Source organism: Anopheles nili, chromosome 2 (genome assembly GCF_943737925.1).
Source record: "Anopheles nili chromosome 2, idAnoNiliSN_F5_01, whole genome shotgun sequence".
In the NCBI taxonomy this organism is placed as follows: Eukaryota; Metazoa; Arthropoda; class Insecta; order Diptera; family Culicidae; genus Anopheles; species Anopheles nili.
In genome coordinates, this window is record NC_071291.1 from 65,076,879 (window position 1) to 65,096,756 (window position 19,878).

Here is a 19,878-nt window from a genome sequence, read left to right on the forward strand (position 1 = left end):
CCTTCGGTTCCTGTCCGACGGCAAGATGAGCGTGTTCTTGATGCGAAGGGGGAGGTCAGAGAGTGAAAATCGAAACGCATGTGAAGGTTCTGTGGTGGAAAAACTATTCCACACCGAGACACGACAACCGTGCGCACTTACGTTGGATCCGCGGTGGAGTTTGTCTTTTCTGTGGACGATGTTTTCTCGTACAGCGTCGTTGACCGTCTGGGCATTAGGCCGGCACTGGGGCCTACCGTCCGGGCGCCATTGCTCGGGTCATACTTGGTACTCGTACTGCTGCTGGTAGTACGCGCTTTTGCCGGGCTGGAGATCGACGCTGTGGAGATAGAGAAAAGACGAGAGCTAGAAAGAAAGCCCGAGCGGTACGCGAAGGGACGCTTTGCTTACAGTTGTCTACCGAGGTAATCGGTTTAGTTATGCTCGATGCCGGTCGTTGATTCTGCGCGGCCAACCGAGCCGTGTTTTCCTTGATCGTCGCCGAGTCGATTGTGTTTTGACGCTTGAAATTACTGCTTCTGTAACAAGTGGGAAAGACCGCATTAAACAACCATAAAAGGACAATATTTTCAAACACATTCCCATCGCTCCAGCATTCGCAGCAGGATTGCTCGATTCTATAGGACCTCTCCCGGAGCAGGACAACTACTTACATCGATGTTCTTTCAGATGCACCGCCGCCACCGCCAGTGCCCGAGCTGTGGTTGCTGTTGGCTCCACCGAGTACACTGTTTCCGGTGACACCGGTTGTACCGCCACCGCCGGTACCGCCACCAATCGCCGCGCCTGCACCACCCGTCGAAGTAATGTTGCCGACGACACCGCCACCACCACCACCGCCGCCAACGCCTCCACCACCAGCGCCGACGGCGGCGGCAGCAGCGGCCGCGGCCACAGCCGTCGTTGGACCAACGCCTGTAATGAAGCGTTGGAAGATTTCTAAATTTTTCATGGTAAAACCGTCGGGCCCCGGGTGCGCGCGCGCGCTCCTGCCCGGGGGCGCACTCGGAATGTAGGGTGTTAGTAGCAATGAAAATGTAGCCCTCAGCCAGGCCGCAAGGATGGCCAGACCCAAGACGCTTAAGGAAGGTGCTCCTCAGGAGGGCTGATGGATCGGGATTGCAAAGGACAAAAGCTAGGCTTTAATATGACCGACATTGAGGCTATTATTGCTCGATTTAAAACTGAATCTATCGTTTTCAGTTGCTCGGAAGGAGCGAACATTTTTCCCAGAGGAAAAGGACATTTTGGACGGGTACGTGAATATGTGGATCACGAACTGATTCCACACCATGCAGTACTTACGCAGCGTTTCTCCACCGCTGGAGGCCCGCCGGCTTGGCTTGGTGCTGGACGCAGATATGCTCCGGTGGACACCGCGATGCGTCGGGCTTTGCACCTGGGAATTACCGGCTGCGGCACCCTCGTTGCCGGCAATGTTACGTAACGACAGGGACGATCCGGACCGGGAGCCGTCCGACTCGGACTGTAGATCGTAGATGTTTGGTCGCACGCAATGCAAAAAGAAGAGAATTTTCCATTAGTGACCGTGGGTTACCAAGAGCGAACTGAGACAACGCCGTCTGAGGCTGGAGGGGTAAAGGAGAAAGAGCCCAATAGTGGAATCAGATTTGTTTTTGGTCCCGGTTCCCTAACAAAACAAAAAAAAACCTTTTTCCTGTCATAAGGGTTTTTTTCCAAACTGGATGTGAGGAAAATTGGCTAAATTTTCGCTTCGGCGCCGGAACATTCTTTGAGCGATTATCCAACGAGTCGTCACACACAAATGCCACCACACGCGAGTGTTGGAAAGGTACAACCGTTCGCCAATCCATAATATCCGTTTGCGCTTCCGCGAAGTAACTGCGTGTTCTCGTATTCAGCGCGCGTATGGCTCGGGCACGTGAGAGAGAATCAGCACAGTCGAGGTCCAGCATCTTGCCGTTGGCAGTTTCCATGAGCCCCGGTCGGACCTTGCCCCGACGTACGCCTCCGTTGTTTGGCTTAGATTCCCCGCCGTTGCCAGTTTCATTAATTGGAATTTATTGCTGTGCCTGGTCCGCCATCGGGCGTTTCCACGATCGGTCGCCGAAAGGCAAGGACACGTTTCTTCCATAACGAGCCACACACCACCGTGCCACGAACGAGTGCAAATATTTATCACACCCTGGTGGTGACGACGCAGTGCAGCAATCTAATATTCAGTACATGTTGGTGGAGTGGACATGGAGCGGTGTCCACTCGACGACGGTGAGGGCGGAGTGGGCCTTCAGAGATACGGTACAGATAGCGATGGATGGATGTTGCTGCGATTTGTTATCTTTTGCACATGTGAATGATGTGTTCTCAGTACTTGAGCACTGGATATTCGCTGCAGCAGTAAAAGGAGCGCCTCGTGTGTGTTTCAGGCTCTTGGCTAATATTTCATCAAATAACGGTAGCTCTTCTAGTGAAATTATTATCACAATTCCTTCAACGAGATCCTCATAAAGTTTTTTAACATTGCATTGACACGTGTGCAATGCAAATCTGGAGCAATGAGCTTATTATGGAGATTAAATGCCGATACGAGATTGCATTCTTTAATTTAAATTCAGTACAGTAATCTATCAAAGTTGTTCCAGCGCCTACACGATTTAGTTCGGAAAGAAAAATGTTTCGCAGTTTCACAAATGATGTGTGTTAACTTTTTCTAGGATTTTCTTTAACGCCATGAAATAAATTACACGGAAAATCATAACTAGGAGATGTAAATAAAATGATTTTGAGTATGGTCTTGGTTTTCGATTTTGATTTGATTCTGATTCTCTACAGTGCTCTAATTGGAAAGATCAGCGGCAAAAAGCGAAACTAAGACAGAAAGGAGTCGCAAAAATCTGATAGTTCAAGAAAGAAGATGAAAAAAGACAAAGTAACAAAGTCAGACGAAAATAACCGTAAAGTAACTGCGCGCTTCCTCTACAAGAGCGAAACGACGGAAGAATCGAAAAAAAGTTTTGAAACGGAAACGTTGCGTGATTTTGAGTAAACAATATTGAACAGCTTACATACAGCCACAATGTGTGATTGAGAATTGAAAGAAAAAGGATTTTTGATTCGGTTTATTTAACGAAATGTGGAAAAGATTGTGATTTTAAATGTGAAAGAAAAAAAAAGACTATTGAAAAGCGAGCTCAACATAAAATCTAAAGTAAAACAAGTTTCATCAACGCAAAAGAACGTAAAACTAATAAAAATCGCATGACTATATATTAGTGACTTTTCTTTCACAAATGTACATATATAGTACGTACAACAGACAGAAGTCAAAGGAATGAGGAATACAAGAAGGATTAAAGAAAATTGGAAGGAAAACACAACGTACTTCATAGCAGGAAAACGAGACAGGGAAGTAAAACAAAAGAGCAACTCTGCCGAGACAGTGCCGAGGGAGGACAAGTTAAGAAGAAATGGTCAGAAGATAACCTCGAAAAGAAGGGCATGAGATCAGAGAGAGAGATAGAGAGAGAGAGAGAGAAAGTAAAAAATATACTGGAAAAACGTAACGTAACATGGAAAACGCAAAAACCCAAACTTACGTCGGTGCTTTTTCTTCCGAGCAGTAGATAAGTGGCGAATACGTCATCGTACATGGTGTTTGCCAATGAATCTTCAATATCTTGCCTATTGTAGCCCATCGCGACTAATGCTTCTGCACGTGCGTACATGTGAGGTTTCGATTGTGGCCGGTTGATGGTTTTGTTTAGATGATTTTTGGTTTGTTTTGTTTTTCAATCATTCATTTCGTCGTATGGAATTGCGACAGACAAATCGAAACCCCCCGAGGTGTTCGAAGAGGGCGCCGCGATTCCGTATCGGTTCGTTTGATTTTTGGGGGTACACAGCGCGGCAAACGCACACAGAGTGCATAGTTCGTTGTTAGAGCATGTGCGATATCGCGGGCAGGAATGGAGAGATAGCGCACGGCACGGGACAATTGTTTTGATGAAAAACCAAATGAAACGAGAAACAAGAGAAAGAAAAGAAAAGCAGAAAAAATCATTATAGGATGCGAATGCGAAGAGACAGTAAAAGGTTAACACATATTATATGTTACACACTAAGATACGGTTGTTAGAAGTTTAATTATTTTTGTCTTTTACAGACATCGGTTAGTAGCACACTTGATTGAAGGATATGAAAACTGAACGAGGCGCATTGATATCACGAGCTAAGCCAATCGTGGGTGTTCTCAAGAACGTTTAAGAGCATTTATTATCTTCATATGTCTTCAGTCAATCGCACCTTCTCCAACATGTGGCAACACGTACACGAAACACTGAGATTGAATTTACCATATAAAACACAGCATTTCACAACAACGCATGACAAAACAAAAAACAAACATCCTTAAGGATCAAACTTGGTATGAAAAATTCATTCATCGGCGCGGATTGCGCGCTTTATTGTGGTGAAACATTTTTCAACATGTTTCTAATTCGGAAAATTGCACCTAGCAAAAACTAAAGACAATCCTGACAGATTGGCGCTTCTTAACGTTTTCTATTATTGAATCAAGATAAAACTATAATCGCATAATATTCAATTAATTATAATTTTTGTAAGCACCAAATTTTGAAAACGATTGAATGAATCATGATAAGCATTCCAAAGGCATATCAAACAGTCAATATATCAACGATTACAACAATGCATGCAGAGGTAAAAAAAAGACAATTGATATAAAAGGAAAACAATCTACTTAGATGGAAATTCAAAGCTTACGTTTTTTCTTCTAATTTAAAATTATTTCATTTTTCGTGTTTGTGTTCCAATCGGGTATGTACCGGTCTTCATATTTTCAGTACAAAAAAAAATTCAATACCTCGAATTTCCTTCTCTAAATTCATTACATGTGTGACGGTCAAGGCACAAAACGAGATAACTCGCGCGCGACTTTGATGATGGGACAATGAAGGTGATCAAAATGTATACCGAAAATTAGACAGGCTGAATTCAGCCAAAGATCGATCAGGGATTGAAACAGAGGAAAATTTTGATTTTGGTATTTGCAGTTCAAAACGTAACTAAAAAAGGTAACTGTGTTATCACACACATGAAGTAAGTAGGAAAACAACAGAGTTTTGAGGAAAAAGCATTTGAAAACAAAAACGCAGTACGGTCAGTGTGCGTGTGTATGTATATTTGCACAAACACGTGCAAATTCAGGTGGTACTTGGGAATTACATCGAAAAAATGATTAATATTAAAAAAAAAACTATTCAAGGTGTTATATTTCGTGAGATGAGAACATTTCTTCAAACTATCGCACAGTTTTCATTATAGCTGCTAGCTGCTTGCGTGTGCTTGTTTGTGACTGCGTGAGAAAAGAAAGTGGTGTGTATGATTAATCTGAAGGACGACGCGACTGGCAAAACAGACCCCGCCCGGTTTGCATCACGGATTTGTTTCCTTTTTTATTTAAGCTATTGCTGGACATGCGGACTTCGTCGAAAAAAAAAGACCGAACATGATGTGCGATATGGAATATGTACGCATGGGATGGTTGGTTGCTGATAAGATAGCTGGTACAGCGTTTGCGATTCGATAGCATATAGCGCTGTAGCATAAGAGACGTCAATTTGCTATTTTCAAAATTCACACGTAATCTTCACGATTGAACACTATTGTAATCATGTCGGTAGCCGGAACCCAAACGAGTAAGCAAAAATAATCGAATGTAATAAAAAAGAGCCAAATTTTCACTAAGGGTAGGGGATGATTTGTTCCAATTCTAGGAATCTCGTTTTGCACAAATGACACACCAACAACAAAGAGATAAAGACAGGGTTTCGTGAACGGGAACTAAAAGTCAAACGCACGCCGCCGCTCGCTTAATGGAGGATACATATTTAATGTAAATGAGATGAAAAATCGACAAAAAAAAACGGCGGGGGTTAAAAAAATGAGCGTCTTTCTTTTTTTCATTTTGTACATTTATAAATACATATGAAAAACAACATGACAACACTGGTAACAAAAACGAACGAGCGTTTCGATTCGCGGGGGGGAGAGTGGGGGGAAAAAAACGAGTTCGACTTTTAGGCAAACACGCACACAAACGTACGGGGTTAAAGGTAAGGAAGAAACAACGAACGGCCAAATGACCAAACACGTAAACACAACACGCCACAGCAAAGTGTAGAAAGTAGAGTAGTTAGTGGAGCATACAGTACCCGTCTTACCTATCCGTTTCTGATCTTTAAGATCGGGCAACGGTTCGACGAACGGCTTCAGCTCATCGTCCTCGTATCCCATGTTCATCCACCTGTCCTTCATGATCGTTTCGAGGTTGGCGCGCTTCGTTGGGTTAAGGACGAGGAACTTCTTCAGCAGCACCTCGCAGTCGGTCGACATGTAGAAGGGAATGCTGCACGTGACGTCACCCATATAACATCCACAGCAACAACACCAACAACAACAACAACATGGTGGAGCATGGTGAGAGGTTGATCTCCCTGGAGATGCCTACACGGGGGCATCGGGCGCCTTACTTACCGGTACTTGCCCCGCAGGACACGCTCGCGCAGTTCCTTCAGGGTGGCGCCGTCGAATGGCAGTGAACCGCTGACGAGTGTGTACAGGATAACGCCTAGCGACCACACGTCCACCTCCGGACCGTCATACTTGCGGCCCTGGAACAGCTCGGGGGCGGCGTACGGTGGCGAACCGCAGAACGTGTCCAACTTCGAACCGGGCGTGAACTCGTTCGAGAACCCAAAGTCCGCTATCTTGATGTTCATCTCGCTGTCGAGCAGCAGGTTCTCCGCCTTCAAATCTCTGCAAATCATCCCGATCATGGGTGCGGGCGTAGTGATAAATGAGACACGATGGAGATGATGAGCAGGTGTTTGTGTTATCTGCGAACCATTCCCATCGTTCAATGTTCAATGTCACACGCTGGCTTACCTGTGTATAATTCGCTTCTGATGGCAGTACTGTACGGCGGACACGATCTGTCGGAACTTGGCGCGGGCTTCCTTCTCCTTCATCTTGCCGTGGGCGACCAGATAGTCGAACACCTCGCCACCGGACGCGTACTCCATCACCAAGTAGAGCGTCTTTTCCGTTTCGATCACCTGAAACAGCTTCACGATGTTCGGGTGATCGAGCATTTTCATTATCCGCACCTAAAAGGGGAAAAAAGGGAACACAGAAATGGAGGGGGGGTGGCAAATAATTGAAACAAAAACCCCACGCATGTGTAGCCAATCCGACATATTGACACGTGCTTGGTACAGGCTTGACCGCGAGATTGGATTGTTAATATTGATGCATATATTATTACTGCTGCGGCAAAAAGCCCTCAGTGCGCCCCAAAATCCACCATCGAGTGGAAAAGCTTTCCATCGCTTCGATGGGAAAATGGAATGTGAACACAGTGCTGGTAGTGCGGGAAATTAATTGTGGGCTCGAGCGATAATCATTATTCACTCGAAATAATCGAATGCATCCGGAACTGACACATGCGTTGCCTGACAATGCCTTTCATCTTTCCGGTAGCGTGATAATACTAACGAGCAGCTACCAACGCACGAGATTACATCTGAGCTTTTCCGGCATGTAAAAGCTTGATCCACACAGACTACGTAATGAGCCAATTAATTTGCCATCAACGGAAGGCGCAGTGGAGTTAGGCTTCGTCTGCATCGATTAAAACCACCGAAACCACTATTAATTTGACAATCTCATCGACATGCCGCCGCGATGCAAACGAAACCCAACTAGTCACTGTGATAACGAATGTGATCGTCGTGAGCGTTAACGAAAGCACCAACCTGTGTTAGGTTCGCAAGAGGGAATTGGTGAAATTTCGATGAATTACAGATTAGTAACTAAACGTGTCGCTAAATCATGATTACTGGATCAGACGCTTCGCCGGAGGAAACCTAATGAGCACGAGACTTGGCGTGTCTCTTGCACATCAGCTGTAGTATGCACAATAATGAGTGCTATTTATGGTAAACCTTGCTCGATACCTTAAAAAACAAACACATTCCGGCAACGTGGCGCTTCCGTCGATGGGCCTTGTACCCGGTTGAACTGTTACGATCGATGTCATCACACAGAGAGCTTCTTGGGAATAATTTCCCCATTTACCAGCGAGCATGAGCTTCGGAAACTACAAACGCCATCCAGCCCACACACACCCTTGCGTTACTTACCTCTCGGTAGAGCTTCTGCAGTGAGGAAGGATTCAGCTGGGTCTTATCGATGATCTTGATGGCGACCTCCTTGTTCGTGGGGACGTGCTTCGCCAGCTTCACCTTCGCGAAGTTACCCTTGCCGATCGTCTTCAGCAGCTTGTACTTGCCGATGTGCTCCTCACCCGTTCGCCATCGGGCAGGTGTTCCACGCATTTGCATATTCGGTGAGCCCTAATCGAAATGAAGAGAATGTCAAAGGAAAGCACGTTAGTGAATGTTTTTTTTTCTGTACCAATGAACTACAGGCGAGAGGGCCGCGTAGTCACCCTTGGGAGGAAAAGGCGGAAAACCACCCTACCGCAATCTGTGACGTCAAAAGGGTGGTTATTCCAAGAATGGAGCCGCCGGTTCGCGGTAGCTAAGGCCAGTTTCGACCACAACACATCCCATTTTGATGCTTCTCGTTCGTAAATCATGCTCCCGAGCGTTTATGAAACCGATAGTCAAAGCCGGTGTGTGGCGCACCAACAGAGGGTCGCGGTATTTCAAGCGAAACGGAAGCCAGTTCTCGTTGGGGGAAAGTCGTAAAATTTCCACCCCGCAAATCTTCTCTCGCACGCGTAACGCGTGCCTCGTTCGTTGGTAGTATTGGTCGGTTCTTACGCCGGGCCCGTACGCGTGTACAGCTTTAATAATAGGCATAACCTTTTCCCAGAGTGCAACCAAAACAGAACCGAAACAGCAAAAACCTAGGCCAGGAACTTAATGGGATAGCAAAGGAAAGCAAAAAAAACAACGACCTGAAGCTATCTGTAAAATAGAACTGCCAAGGTGCTGCCGTACACACGGTGCACGCGTGTTTCACTCTACCTACTCACTACTCCTCGGATGATGCTGATGGGATACAGAGAGTACAGAGTTCTAAAAATACGCAAAGTGTAACATCAGTGGCATCACACACCGGGCCCACCACCTTTGGTATCTTTTTTCTTTTTGTTTACGAGCGTTTCGGATCGTGCGTATGTGGGAAGTACTTCCCAGAAATGGCAGTCCGGCTCGCCGGAGGATAATTTACACACGAAACAATCGTAAAGGGCAATGGGCGGTCCTAAATCTTTTCCACCGCAGGGTTTTAGACGGTAAGAAAAATAACCTAAAATCCGCAATACGAGGAATGCTACGAATTCAGCTCTGTTGATTCCAAGCTGTTCCCGCCAACGTGCAGAAGGTAATGAGTTTTCCACCGATCGAGCATTGTGTTTGAGATGCTATAGTGGGGGTTTGTTGGTTCTCAACAGTGATCCGTCAAAAGGTTAGGGATTTTGCAAAAAAAAAAATAATAAAAAAACATTAGCCCTCTACAGCCAAATGCAAGCAACATAACGGAAATGCACCGACGGAAAGATTAATCGGGAAGGTAATTGGCGATTGTACACTACCGGCCGATGAGTGGATCACCTTGAAAAAAAAAACCGGCCGCTCAAAAACCCGACCAGCTAACTGCATTTAAGCCGGTACAAGCGTCCTTGGGGGCGGTGTGATCGGATCTCTAGTAGTAGCAGAGAGTCGTCGTGTTTATGGAGCGGAAGCCACCTGCGTTGGCTTATGCATACACACTTGCAGGCACGAGTGTGAACAGCGATGGACGTTGGATAACTTGGTTGGTGGAGAGGTTCATTAGTGCCTATTCAATACCTTCCGGATGATGGTCTCCGGATATGGAGCCTTCACTTCCGATACGACTCGTTTCGCATCGATATTTCCGTCCGAGTCCGCGTCGTCATTAGCTTTTCAAATGTGGCTGTGGCGAGCCTGCACCAATGGCGATTTAAACTAATTCAGAGCGCGAGCCTCAGATATCATACCTAATAGGGGCCTCCGGAGGATGTTATTCGCGTCATGAACAAAGCCATCGTATGGTGGAATGCGACACTAACTCAGCACCTTTTCCGACCGTTTACCGAGAGGTTAAAACGATCGCCTGTGTTCATTACCGCGTGTGAGGCGAAAATGAGGCTATTTCCGCGGATAGAATACATGCGGCTCGTATTAGAGCGCAACATAAAGATGTGGATCGCACTGTGAGCGAGTTTTTATTTGCCAAGGCGCCGTTGAACGTTCTCATAAATTGTCAACAGCTAAAGGACCGTCTTGGAGAACGGTAAAGGAAGGCTTATTCCTGTGCCGTTTACCCTGCCATCCATCCGGTGCTGGCCGATGGCCAAATGTCCTGGGAGTCTGGGAGTCGTATATCTCGATCCTTCGCTGGCTTAAGGAGCCCGATGGGGGATATCTCATAAACTACATAATTCTACATCGTAAAAATACAGCGCCCGGAGCTCATTCAATTTTCTTTACGAGCTTCCGTATTCGTTTGTCCTTCTTTCGCGCAGCTTCTCGTCCTGGCAGGAAGTTGGAGCAAATTAAATGAGCAATAAACAGCGCATGAAGGTGCGCTGAAGGAGCAAAAAGAAGCACATCTTGTTGGTCGGTGCTCAGGTGGACAGGGATATCTTGGAAATCCTCAAGGAAAAACAACAGAAAAAACTCCCTCCTCGTTCTTAGCAACCTTCCCTGCGCTGGTTATGGTTTATTGTTACAGATTGATGTAAACAAGCAGAGTTATATCCAGCTTCCTGGTCGCATTAGATGTCTCTACATAACCGCTGGCTAGCACGAGCTTACTGGAGTGCGGCATGAGCTCAGACAAATTAGCCTCACTAAAAAATCGTATCCTTTCATTTTCTCTATATAAAAGCATAACCTTTCCCACTGCTAGTGCAGCTAAAAATTGGAAAATAATCCCCTTCCGTGTCGCGTCTGGAGTTGGGAAGACGACGCTGCCGTAAGATATCATGCCACAGGTTCAATTATCGTACCGAAACACGATGCGCGATTACTCTCTGCTAGTTTTCTCAAGGTTCGCGAGGTTCCGGAAATTAAAACCAACCCCCGACACGGCGTGATCGATCGATCACGAACCACCTACGGGAAGGAGGCCCTTTTCCATCGTCCAAGCGGCAAAGTTGCTAGACGATGGTACTCCCTTGAGGGAGTTTTGTCGTGCTAATTTTCTCCCTCACATCGACAGCAAGAGTGGCGATGTGGTGAAGTTGACCTTTGCCACAAATTTCGCGTTAACGCCGGGTCTTTTCCGTTCACGACGATAAATTGTTCGCGAGTTTGGTAAAAGTCCCACATTCGACTTTTCCCACCCAGGGTGGTACTTATTAGAGGCCTTGGGTGTGGGTAGCTTTCATGCCATTTTCTAACAAATAAGTGGTGCTTCTGCTGCGCTATGAGAGGTCTTTTCTCTAGCACATCATGAGTAGCTCGCGGCACATTTGGTCGCGCAATAGGTCCGCTATCTTATCGGTCAGACTGACGGCAAGCGACACCCAACGATAAGAGGGAGGCACACACCGATAATGCCTACACCGGGGGCTGCAGAAACCGGTACACCTTTTGGGATCAAACACGGAGACGTCGTCAACACCGCTAACTGTCGCCATGTTGTTTGAGTTTCACCCTCGTTGCGCGATAGCAGTATTTTCATTAAATGTTGTACACACATAGCCACCGAGCGAAGGGTGCCGCGCGATAGTGTGGTGGATGTGTTACGATGTAGCGATACAGATGTAGAGAGATTGATGTACCAAACGTATACTGAGTCTGCTGTCAAGTTTCTCACAGATCTACCAGTAGTTGCGTTGTCAACGATGATAAAGTATTAAAAAAAAGGCAGCGACACTCAAGAGCTTTGCTGAGTCACGAGCCCGTGAAAGAAGAACGATCGTAAGCCCCACTCAAGCAGTCACATTAAGTCCCTCCCCCATCTTGAAGTTGCACTGTAACTGACAAGCAGCTGATCAGGTACTCCTAAATCCTCGATCCTCGGCACCATCACCACCATTCGGTGCAATTTACCTGCACTTTTTGTGTCTGAGCAGCGAATTGCTTCAACATCTCCGCACTGATCTTCTTCTCGGTTGTGATCGCCGGAGGTGGTGGTTTCGTGTTGACCACACTTCCCGCCACCTGCACCGCACCCCCACTTCCCAACGACGAGGAAGTGGTCGAAGTGCTACCGGTAGACGATCCCGTACGAGGAATCACCGGCACCAACCCAATGTCTCGTTTTTCACTCGCCGGAGAAGCGAACGTTGTCGTCCCGGTGGTGGTTGGTTTCATCCCCACCCCGGCGGGTGGTTTTGGGGCGAGCTTTTTCAACCGTATCGTCTTCACGGCCACCTCAGCATTCTTCGTATCCGACACCGTCCGGTTGATAACGCGCGTTGCCTTGGGCTTTTTGCTGTATCCTGTCGCGCCTCCGGTTGAGCTGCGGCCTTCTTCACCGCGTTTGAACGCGTTTTGGCGTGCGTTTAGTAGATCATCATCGCTATCGACGTCTGCACCGCCACCATCGTCTCGTTCTAGATAGCCGAACCCATTCCCAGTGGCTACATCGCTGATGCCGGTGTTCAGGAGACTCGGCAGCTCGCCATAATGCACAGGTCGCGCATCACGGCGACGTGACACCATAACAGGTGATCCTGCGGAACCGGGTGGTTGTAGTAGAAGATCACGCCGTTGCTTCATGCGCTCGTCAAATTCCATCGTGTTGATTTGGCGCTCGAGCGTTTGCAGCACGGAAAGCGAAAGCTCATCTACACCCTCGCTAGCATCCTTGCCAGGACCTGCTGTATCGTCGTCGGGTTTAGCGATCTGTGATGCTGCTTCCGGTCGAGTAATGTCGCTCAACTTCAGCGAGTACCCGTCTCGCAGCTCAACACGTCTACCAACCACCGGTGAAGGTATCACCGGTTTTACAGCCGGTACCGGTCGCTGTAAGTGGCGCAACTGCGGCTGAGGCTGCACTGGCGTCGTGTCCAGTGCGTCCATATTGCGTAGGTTGCGCTCTCGCAGCACCATCGTCGTTGAGCGGGGTGTCGACAACGGCGAGGTCACCAGTGAAGCCGGGCGTCTTGTCCCGGTGGGCGATGTGACCGGTGGAGACGTGGCCACCACCTCCATCTTGGCTGGGGCCTTCAACCGGATGCTCTTGCGTATAGCCTCGTTCCGTTCGAACTCCTTCGATGTGCTCATGGTGCGTTTGCGCGGCTGACCAGCGGGAAACCAGCGCCCACTGGGTCTTCCTACACTACAGTCCTACTTCCTACACAAACACACACACAGATGGTGGGACACAAGGACACTGCTACCAGGCGACTTTCAGCCCACAGGCAGGCCTCCACTCTGGATACACACTGCGCACAACAGCACCGCGAATCAACTGCGCTAGGCTTTTTCTTGCAGCACACTCTTTCTGACGAGCGTGTGTTGTGGAGAGACCGCGTGAATCGGGGGGGTTGTTTTCTTATCAGTTCAGCTGGTTCGAGTTTCGGGCTCCGTCACACATACACTTGCCACTTGAAACGCAGCAGCACATTTCCGAATGCGGCCATAGAGGCCTACCAGGCCAGCAGGAGCTTGCACACCAGCAGTCAGCACTCAGCAACCCTTGGAGCTACTCTGACTCATGCGATCACAAATGCACACATACGTCAATTGCACGAGTGTGCGCCTATATGCAACTGTCTATCAGGTAGCCTCTATTTGTTCTAGTTGTTATTATTTTTTTCCTATCTTTTCCGCGGAACTAGATCGAGTAGAACACGAAAAAAAGCGCACACACACACACAAGGACACTAGCGTGTACATCCGCATCCACCGCTGGTACACCTGAACCCGTTGCTGGCGCTGTCGTCAGTACCGCTGGTGTCTTCAAACTTGCTCACTCTCTCGCTGGAAGGGAGATCAAAGATGGTCAGAGATCACATTACGCCGTACGGATGTGGCTGGAACCCGAGCAAGGATGATGTTCCTCCACCGGAAACGATGCGTTTTTTTTCCGTTCACAATTTGAAGCTTGCGAAAGGGTGTAGCGATCATAGACGTCACTGGCAAACATAGATATACAGGAGGTTGACACAGATAGACAGCGAGACAAACACAGAACACACATTCGTGACGGTTATAATTACACAAAGCTGGTGCATATCCACCTCAGGACACACACACACACGCGACCCGATCACAAAAACACACCGCAAGCAAGCCTGCCTTGGAATAGAAAACCCCTACGAACATTCACCGTCCGAGTGGCGCCCTCTAGCGGTTCGGTTTCTGGTTTATCTTATCATGTCAGTAAATGCCACCTTCGGGTAGATAAGATTTAAAAGCCCGCTGAGTAGTGAACCCTTGCTGAGGGCTGCTGTTGGAAGGCAACTCGAACTGACAAATGGATGATTATTATTCGCTAAGCGAACGTCATTACACGATGATTTCTTTGCTTCCCCACAATTTTGGGGAAGAAGGTGGCCTTCGCGTGTGAGGGACAACACCTTCCTCGCCTACACCGTAAGCCGGTTACGTGAGGAGAGCTGATCCACAAGAAGCCAGCCATGTGATGAATGTCGTTTTCGCGAGTTCAAGGGAATGGGGAAAGGTGTGTTTGACGAAAACTGCACACTCTTTGGACGGTGGGACATTATGCGATCGTCGTCGGATTGGTTGGATCTTGCGCTGTCAAGAAGCACGAAAATTTACACACATACACACACATACACACACGCGCGCGCATCGGGATGCGTGCGAACGTCACGCTCATGAGCTCATCTCACACGCGCACGTCTCGCCGTGCGGTTGATGGATACTTAGCGACACTTAGCAACACGCTGCAAACCGATCTCACTCGGGTGTATTTAGACCTCTTGTGGTTTTTTTGTCGCCGTGGATCGAAAAGACGCACTTTGTTCCTTGCGTTCCCTGGTGGCAAACGCACCAATCGTACTAATGGCACAGCTTCCGAGGACACGATCGATCGTTAACCAGGCACAAATGCGACAACCGCAACACCGGGAGCGCTCTATTTTCGGTACCTTTTTTGGGGTCCCACGGTTCAAAATCATGCCCCCAAAACCCGGCTAGTTTCAAATGGCTCCTCGGAGGGGGCAGTGAAAACTGCACCAGTGGAGCAAACAAATTATGAGGGCACAACAAACAAAAAAGCGGTGCGATGGAGAAGAAACGCGAACCTGTACTGACGGCTCCATAATATGGGGGGACCAGACCCCATGGAAAAAAAAGGTGCTACTACTCTGCCGCCACCGATGGACGGGGGACCCACTAGAGCAGCGCACCAACACTCACATTCGACTACCGAACATGGGGTGGGCAGAGTGCGGTGTGTTGCTGCACTGAGCAACACACTTACCACGCGCGTTCGAGGAGACCGAGACACACACACGCACGCACGGGGTGGTGTCGATAATATCACATACAAATATTTCCAACCCCCGTCGGGGAAGGGGGTGAGAGAAGCGGGGGCTCACGCGAAAGTGATTGGGAAAATTGCGTTTTCCATGCACGATCACTGGTACACGCCGTGACGCGTTATCGTGTGCCTTATCACCTGCAACACATACCTCCCCTGTGCGAGTGTCTAGGGGGTGGTTTGGCGCTCTGAAGGGGTGTTTTCCCCCAATCGAATAGAAAGTGTGAGAAAAAAAACCACACACACACGCATGGGCGTGGTGTTGGTATCGGTGGAAAAAAGGGTTTAGAGATCGGAGACTCCAATCTCGAAGTACTCCAAAACCAACAGAACCAGCTCACGAATACACCGTTCCCAGGCTGTTGGAAATAGATATCGAGGAAGGTTTTTGGAGGAGTTGGGTGGCAGCTACTTGAGGTGCATTTGTCATCACCACCCCACGGAGCAAAAAGGTAGATGAATATCGATTGCTCCGCACGCAGATACACCGCGCCGAAAGTACCTCGAGTAAAACATAGCAGCACCGAGGGATGAAACCGAGGTTCATATTTCATAACCAGCCGTTTTTAGCTCGTACGACCAGCTGGTGAAGTCTCAAAGTATTAAAAGATAGATAACGAGCTAGAAAATAACACTAACATATTCATCCACCGAAAAAGGCTCGCGTGCCAAAGCTGGACCTCCGGTGGGTTGACCGTTTATGGTTTACTTTAGAAAAAAAAAGCCCGGAGACCTTCGCTTTCTCGCTCTCGCCACTCCACGTGGATTAGTCACCGAGGGAATGTGCGTCACTTACAGCCACGCCAAGCTGGCCCTTTTCCCTTGCTACCGGGAGGGGATGGAGTTCAAGATCCCTGTGGCCATCAGAGGAGAGGATTGGATTAAGATCCGATTTGTGTGGTGTGGCGTGGCTCAAGGTCAATTCAATTGACGAGTGGCCACACACGCGTGGAACAGATGTGTGTGAGAGCGAGGAGCGATTTTTGTTTTATAGTCCCATAAAACATCCCCATTAGGAGCGAATTATCAATCCTAACAGCAAAAGAGAACTTAAAAGCGGCTGATGTAGTCGAGGAGGAGAGATATATTTGATTTACATTAAAAGCGTCTAAACGGACCATTATGATATTTCGCTTAACAGCAGACGTATCTGCATGAAATTATCAGATGAGCGTTAATGCTGAATCTGCTGTTAGCCTAACAAATCGGAAATGGTATTCATGTGTTATCTCTACACCTTCCCTCGTTGAAAGCTGATTTGTTAATTAGTTTCTCAAGCGTATTTACCATAGTAGACAAAAATATTGGCTTCCTAAAATAGATATAATAGCTCCTGTAAATAACCCACCCCATATTCCAGCAGTTTAATATGTTCGATTCATCATCAAACGTTCGTTGGAGTAGTTGTCAGACTTTGGTTCGATTACTCTAATTATTATGTTCACATCCCAAATGGTGACAGATGACTTCTTGACAGTGGAATTATACACACCGCTGGTCGACCTTAGTCTGCGGCAGATGAGATATTTGATCCCTCCCCGCGTTAGATGCTATATTAAGCTCCACTCATCTCGAATGGAAGCCTACCGTGGGCTGGCATTAAAATGGATCACTTTGGTCCTTTCTCCTCCTAATATTCCACGATGGAAATGGCGTTTGGCAACCTGAAACCATCAGGGAGGCCATCATTTCCAAAATGGTTGGTGTTTCTCGAGAAATTGATATTCAATTTGTTGGACAAATATATTAGAAGGACGCGTTTGGGAGGTTGACTTTTTCCCTCAACTGTTAGACGTAATGTAAGACATGACGTTCTCTCTTATTCCCCCCCAAAGAAAAAGGAAAAAAAAGCCTCCCTTGGCTCACCAATTTCGCGTATCATTTACCTTGTCCCTTTTCACCTCCTGGACGCGGCTTTTGGCACTCTTCGGTTTGTCGTGGATGGGCTTGCTCTTGGCAACAACCGGCAGCCCACCGTCGATCATCGTCACCATAACGCGCCGATTCTGATGATTCGGAACCGAACCAGCGGTTACAACCGGCTGCTTATTCGTCGCACCCGTTTGCTCTACGATCGAGGACGCCGACGGTGGATGCGCGTGGTTGTGGTGATGATGCGAATGATGATGATGGGAATGGGAATGCTGCTGCTGTTGCTGAGCGGTGGGTTGTTGCTGTGATGAAGCCGGCACCAGCAGCGGACCAGACGAAGGTACCGACTTTTGGTGGTGATGTTGGTGGGTGGCGTGTTGCAGAAGTGCCGCAGCAGCAACTGCCGCCTGTTGCCGTCCCACATCACCTGGTTCCGTTGACTGGATCGTGCTAAGCCGGTGGTGTTGTGGACCTGTCCCTACGCCTTTCTGTTGCTCCTTTTCGCGCTGCAACTGCGCGATCGTGGCGGGTGTGTGCGATTTTGAGCGTCGAAGAAACTTCATCATTGGATTACGCACTCGGTACTGAACGGGGGCTGCTGCTGGTGGAACTGGTGCTATCGTCCCGGTACCGTCCTCTTCCGCATCACTCGTACTGACAGGCGTGTAATCGAGCCGCCGGAAGCTTCCGTCGGCCATTTTGACGTAGCAACCCTCGGTTGTTTTATGGTACGAATCCGAAGGCAGCTTATGATAGCCATTATCCATCGTACGGTAATAACAACAATCCGTCCGGTGATACGTATCATCTCCGGATTTAAAAAACTCCCGGCTACTCGCACCATTCGCACTCGCAACCGATGGTACCGATCGGTCCACATCAGCGGCACTTCCCGACGAAAGCAGGACTGCCGCCGCTAACTCGTTGCTCGCCGGTGTTGCTGCCACGTTGGCGCCTCCATTCGTAACACCAACACCTCCACCATTTGCCAACACCAACCCATAATGCTCCATATTTCGGCTCTCAGTGCGAGCTTTCTGCAACAACACCGGATCGCGCTTCGATTCGCTTCTGCCCACCGTGAGTGAGGTTTCCTTCTTCAACAACCGAATGCTGGCGAGCGATGGCTGAACGGAGCTGTGCCGATGGTACAGCTTCTTTCGGGCACGGCCACCGCCGTCCCCTTGCTGCAGGTGGTTGTTGTTGTTGTGATTGCTGGCCGCCGTCCCGGAGGACGATGTCTGCCCCATGATGCCGACGAGTACTGCTGCTCCTTGCTGGTGCTGATGGTTGCTGCTGTCGGTCAGGGTCGCGACCTCGCACATAGCGTCATTGGCGCTCGATATACACTTCGTTATCCTTCGTCTTTGTTGGTGTTTGGGAGGATAACACGCACCCTTCACTCACACACACACACTACGTCTACGGACCCGTCTTTCACAAGGACCTCAAACACACCAAGGAAATTTTTCCCACCTCTGGTTCTTCGTTCGGAGTTCAATTCTCGGGTGTTTGATAAATACTTTCACTCAAATGGAAACTCGCGGCGTTGACGCACACCTTCACATGGTGAGCAATGTATCACTTGTGCACTACTGGCCACACGTTATCCTTCGTACGTTTCACGCGCTAAGGGTCAGCTTCCTGTTTTCTGTATTATTTTTCCTCTCACACGAGCACACTTCACAGCGCAACGAAAGAAAGCATCATGAGAAAAGGTTCCCTTACCAGGCACAATGGAAAACGAATTTTTTTGTGTATGTGTCCACGCAAGAACTATCTCTGATTCATGTCTATTATATCTTCGCACATCCGAAAAGTTTCACATTTCAGTTCCTCCAGGCCCGATCGAACAATGCACTCACACAAAAAGTAGGGTGCGCCTCTTCCTTACGTACAATGGAAAAAGGGTAACGGATTTCCAGTATTTCCCCACCCTAAGACGCCGGTTTCATTTTATTTGCTTTATACCCTCGCGTGACGTCGCGAGCGGATGTATGATTATTATTGTCCTTGTCGGTCGTACGTTTTCTGCTCGCTGCACCAAACACGTCATTGCATTGAGCTCGTTATCCTCCGCAAATGATTGCGCAACCACAAAAGCTCCGGAGAAGAGAGAGCAAAACGACATCGAAAGGACGTATCCTTCCCACGGTAGCCGGTCGGCGAGCTGGCAGGATACAGCAATGCACCATTTCGTTCTGGCACAGGATCGTGACCGATTGCTTGGTTCGTTTGTTTCTTCTCTTCTTCACCAAATAGCCAGACGTATAGGATGCTAAAAAAACTGCCAAATAATGGTCGAAACAGTGGGCAGCATCTTGAGCAACATACACAAAACACGCCAGAAGCTGCGGTACCGTATTAGGCGATTAATTACGATTTATCGTAACGTTTTCAAGTTACAAAAAAGCAAAAGCAAAATCGTGCGAGCCAAAACTGCTGGCGCTCTTTCCATAGAGCTGCTGGGCATCAGCTGTTGAG

General features: G+C 48.1%; 1 protein-coding gene across 1 annotated transcript in view; it reads right to left on the bottom strand.

The window, feature by feature from the left end:
- Nucleotides 1-18,719, bottom strand: part of LOC128720340 (MAP/microtubule affinity-regulating kinase 3) — a 37,394-nt gene extending 18,675 nt beyond the window's left edge. Inside the window, exons 1-10 of the mRNA XM_053814006.1 lie at nt 17,409-18,719; nt 8,205-8,417; nt 6,949-7,169; nt 6,538-6,819; nt 6,216-6,409; nt 3,579-3,691; nt 1,306-1,486; nt 654-939; nt 391-518; nt 142-319 (exon numbers count right to left, since the gene is read on the bottom strand). Of these exons, the coding sequence (XP_053669981.1) occupies nt 142-319; nt 391-518; nt 654-939; nt 1,306-1,486; nt 3,579-3,691; nt 6,216-6,409; nt 6,538-6,819; nt 6,949-7,169; nt 8,205-8,417; nt 17,409-18,719 (3,107 nt within the window). The remainder of the gene's footprint in view (nt 1-141; nt 320-390; nt 519-653; nt 940-1,305; nt 1,487-3,578; nt 3,692-6,215; nt 6,410-6,537; nt 6,820-6,948; nt 7,170-8,204; nt 8,418-17,408) is intronic.
- Nucleotides 18,720-19,878: the final 1,159 nt, after the last annotated feature.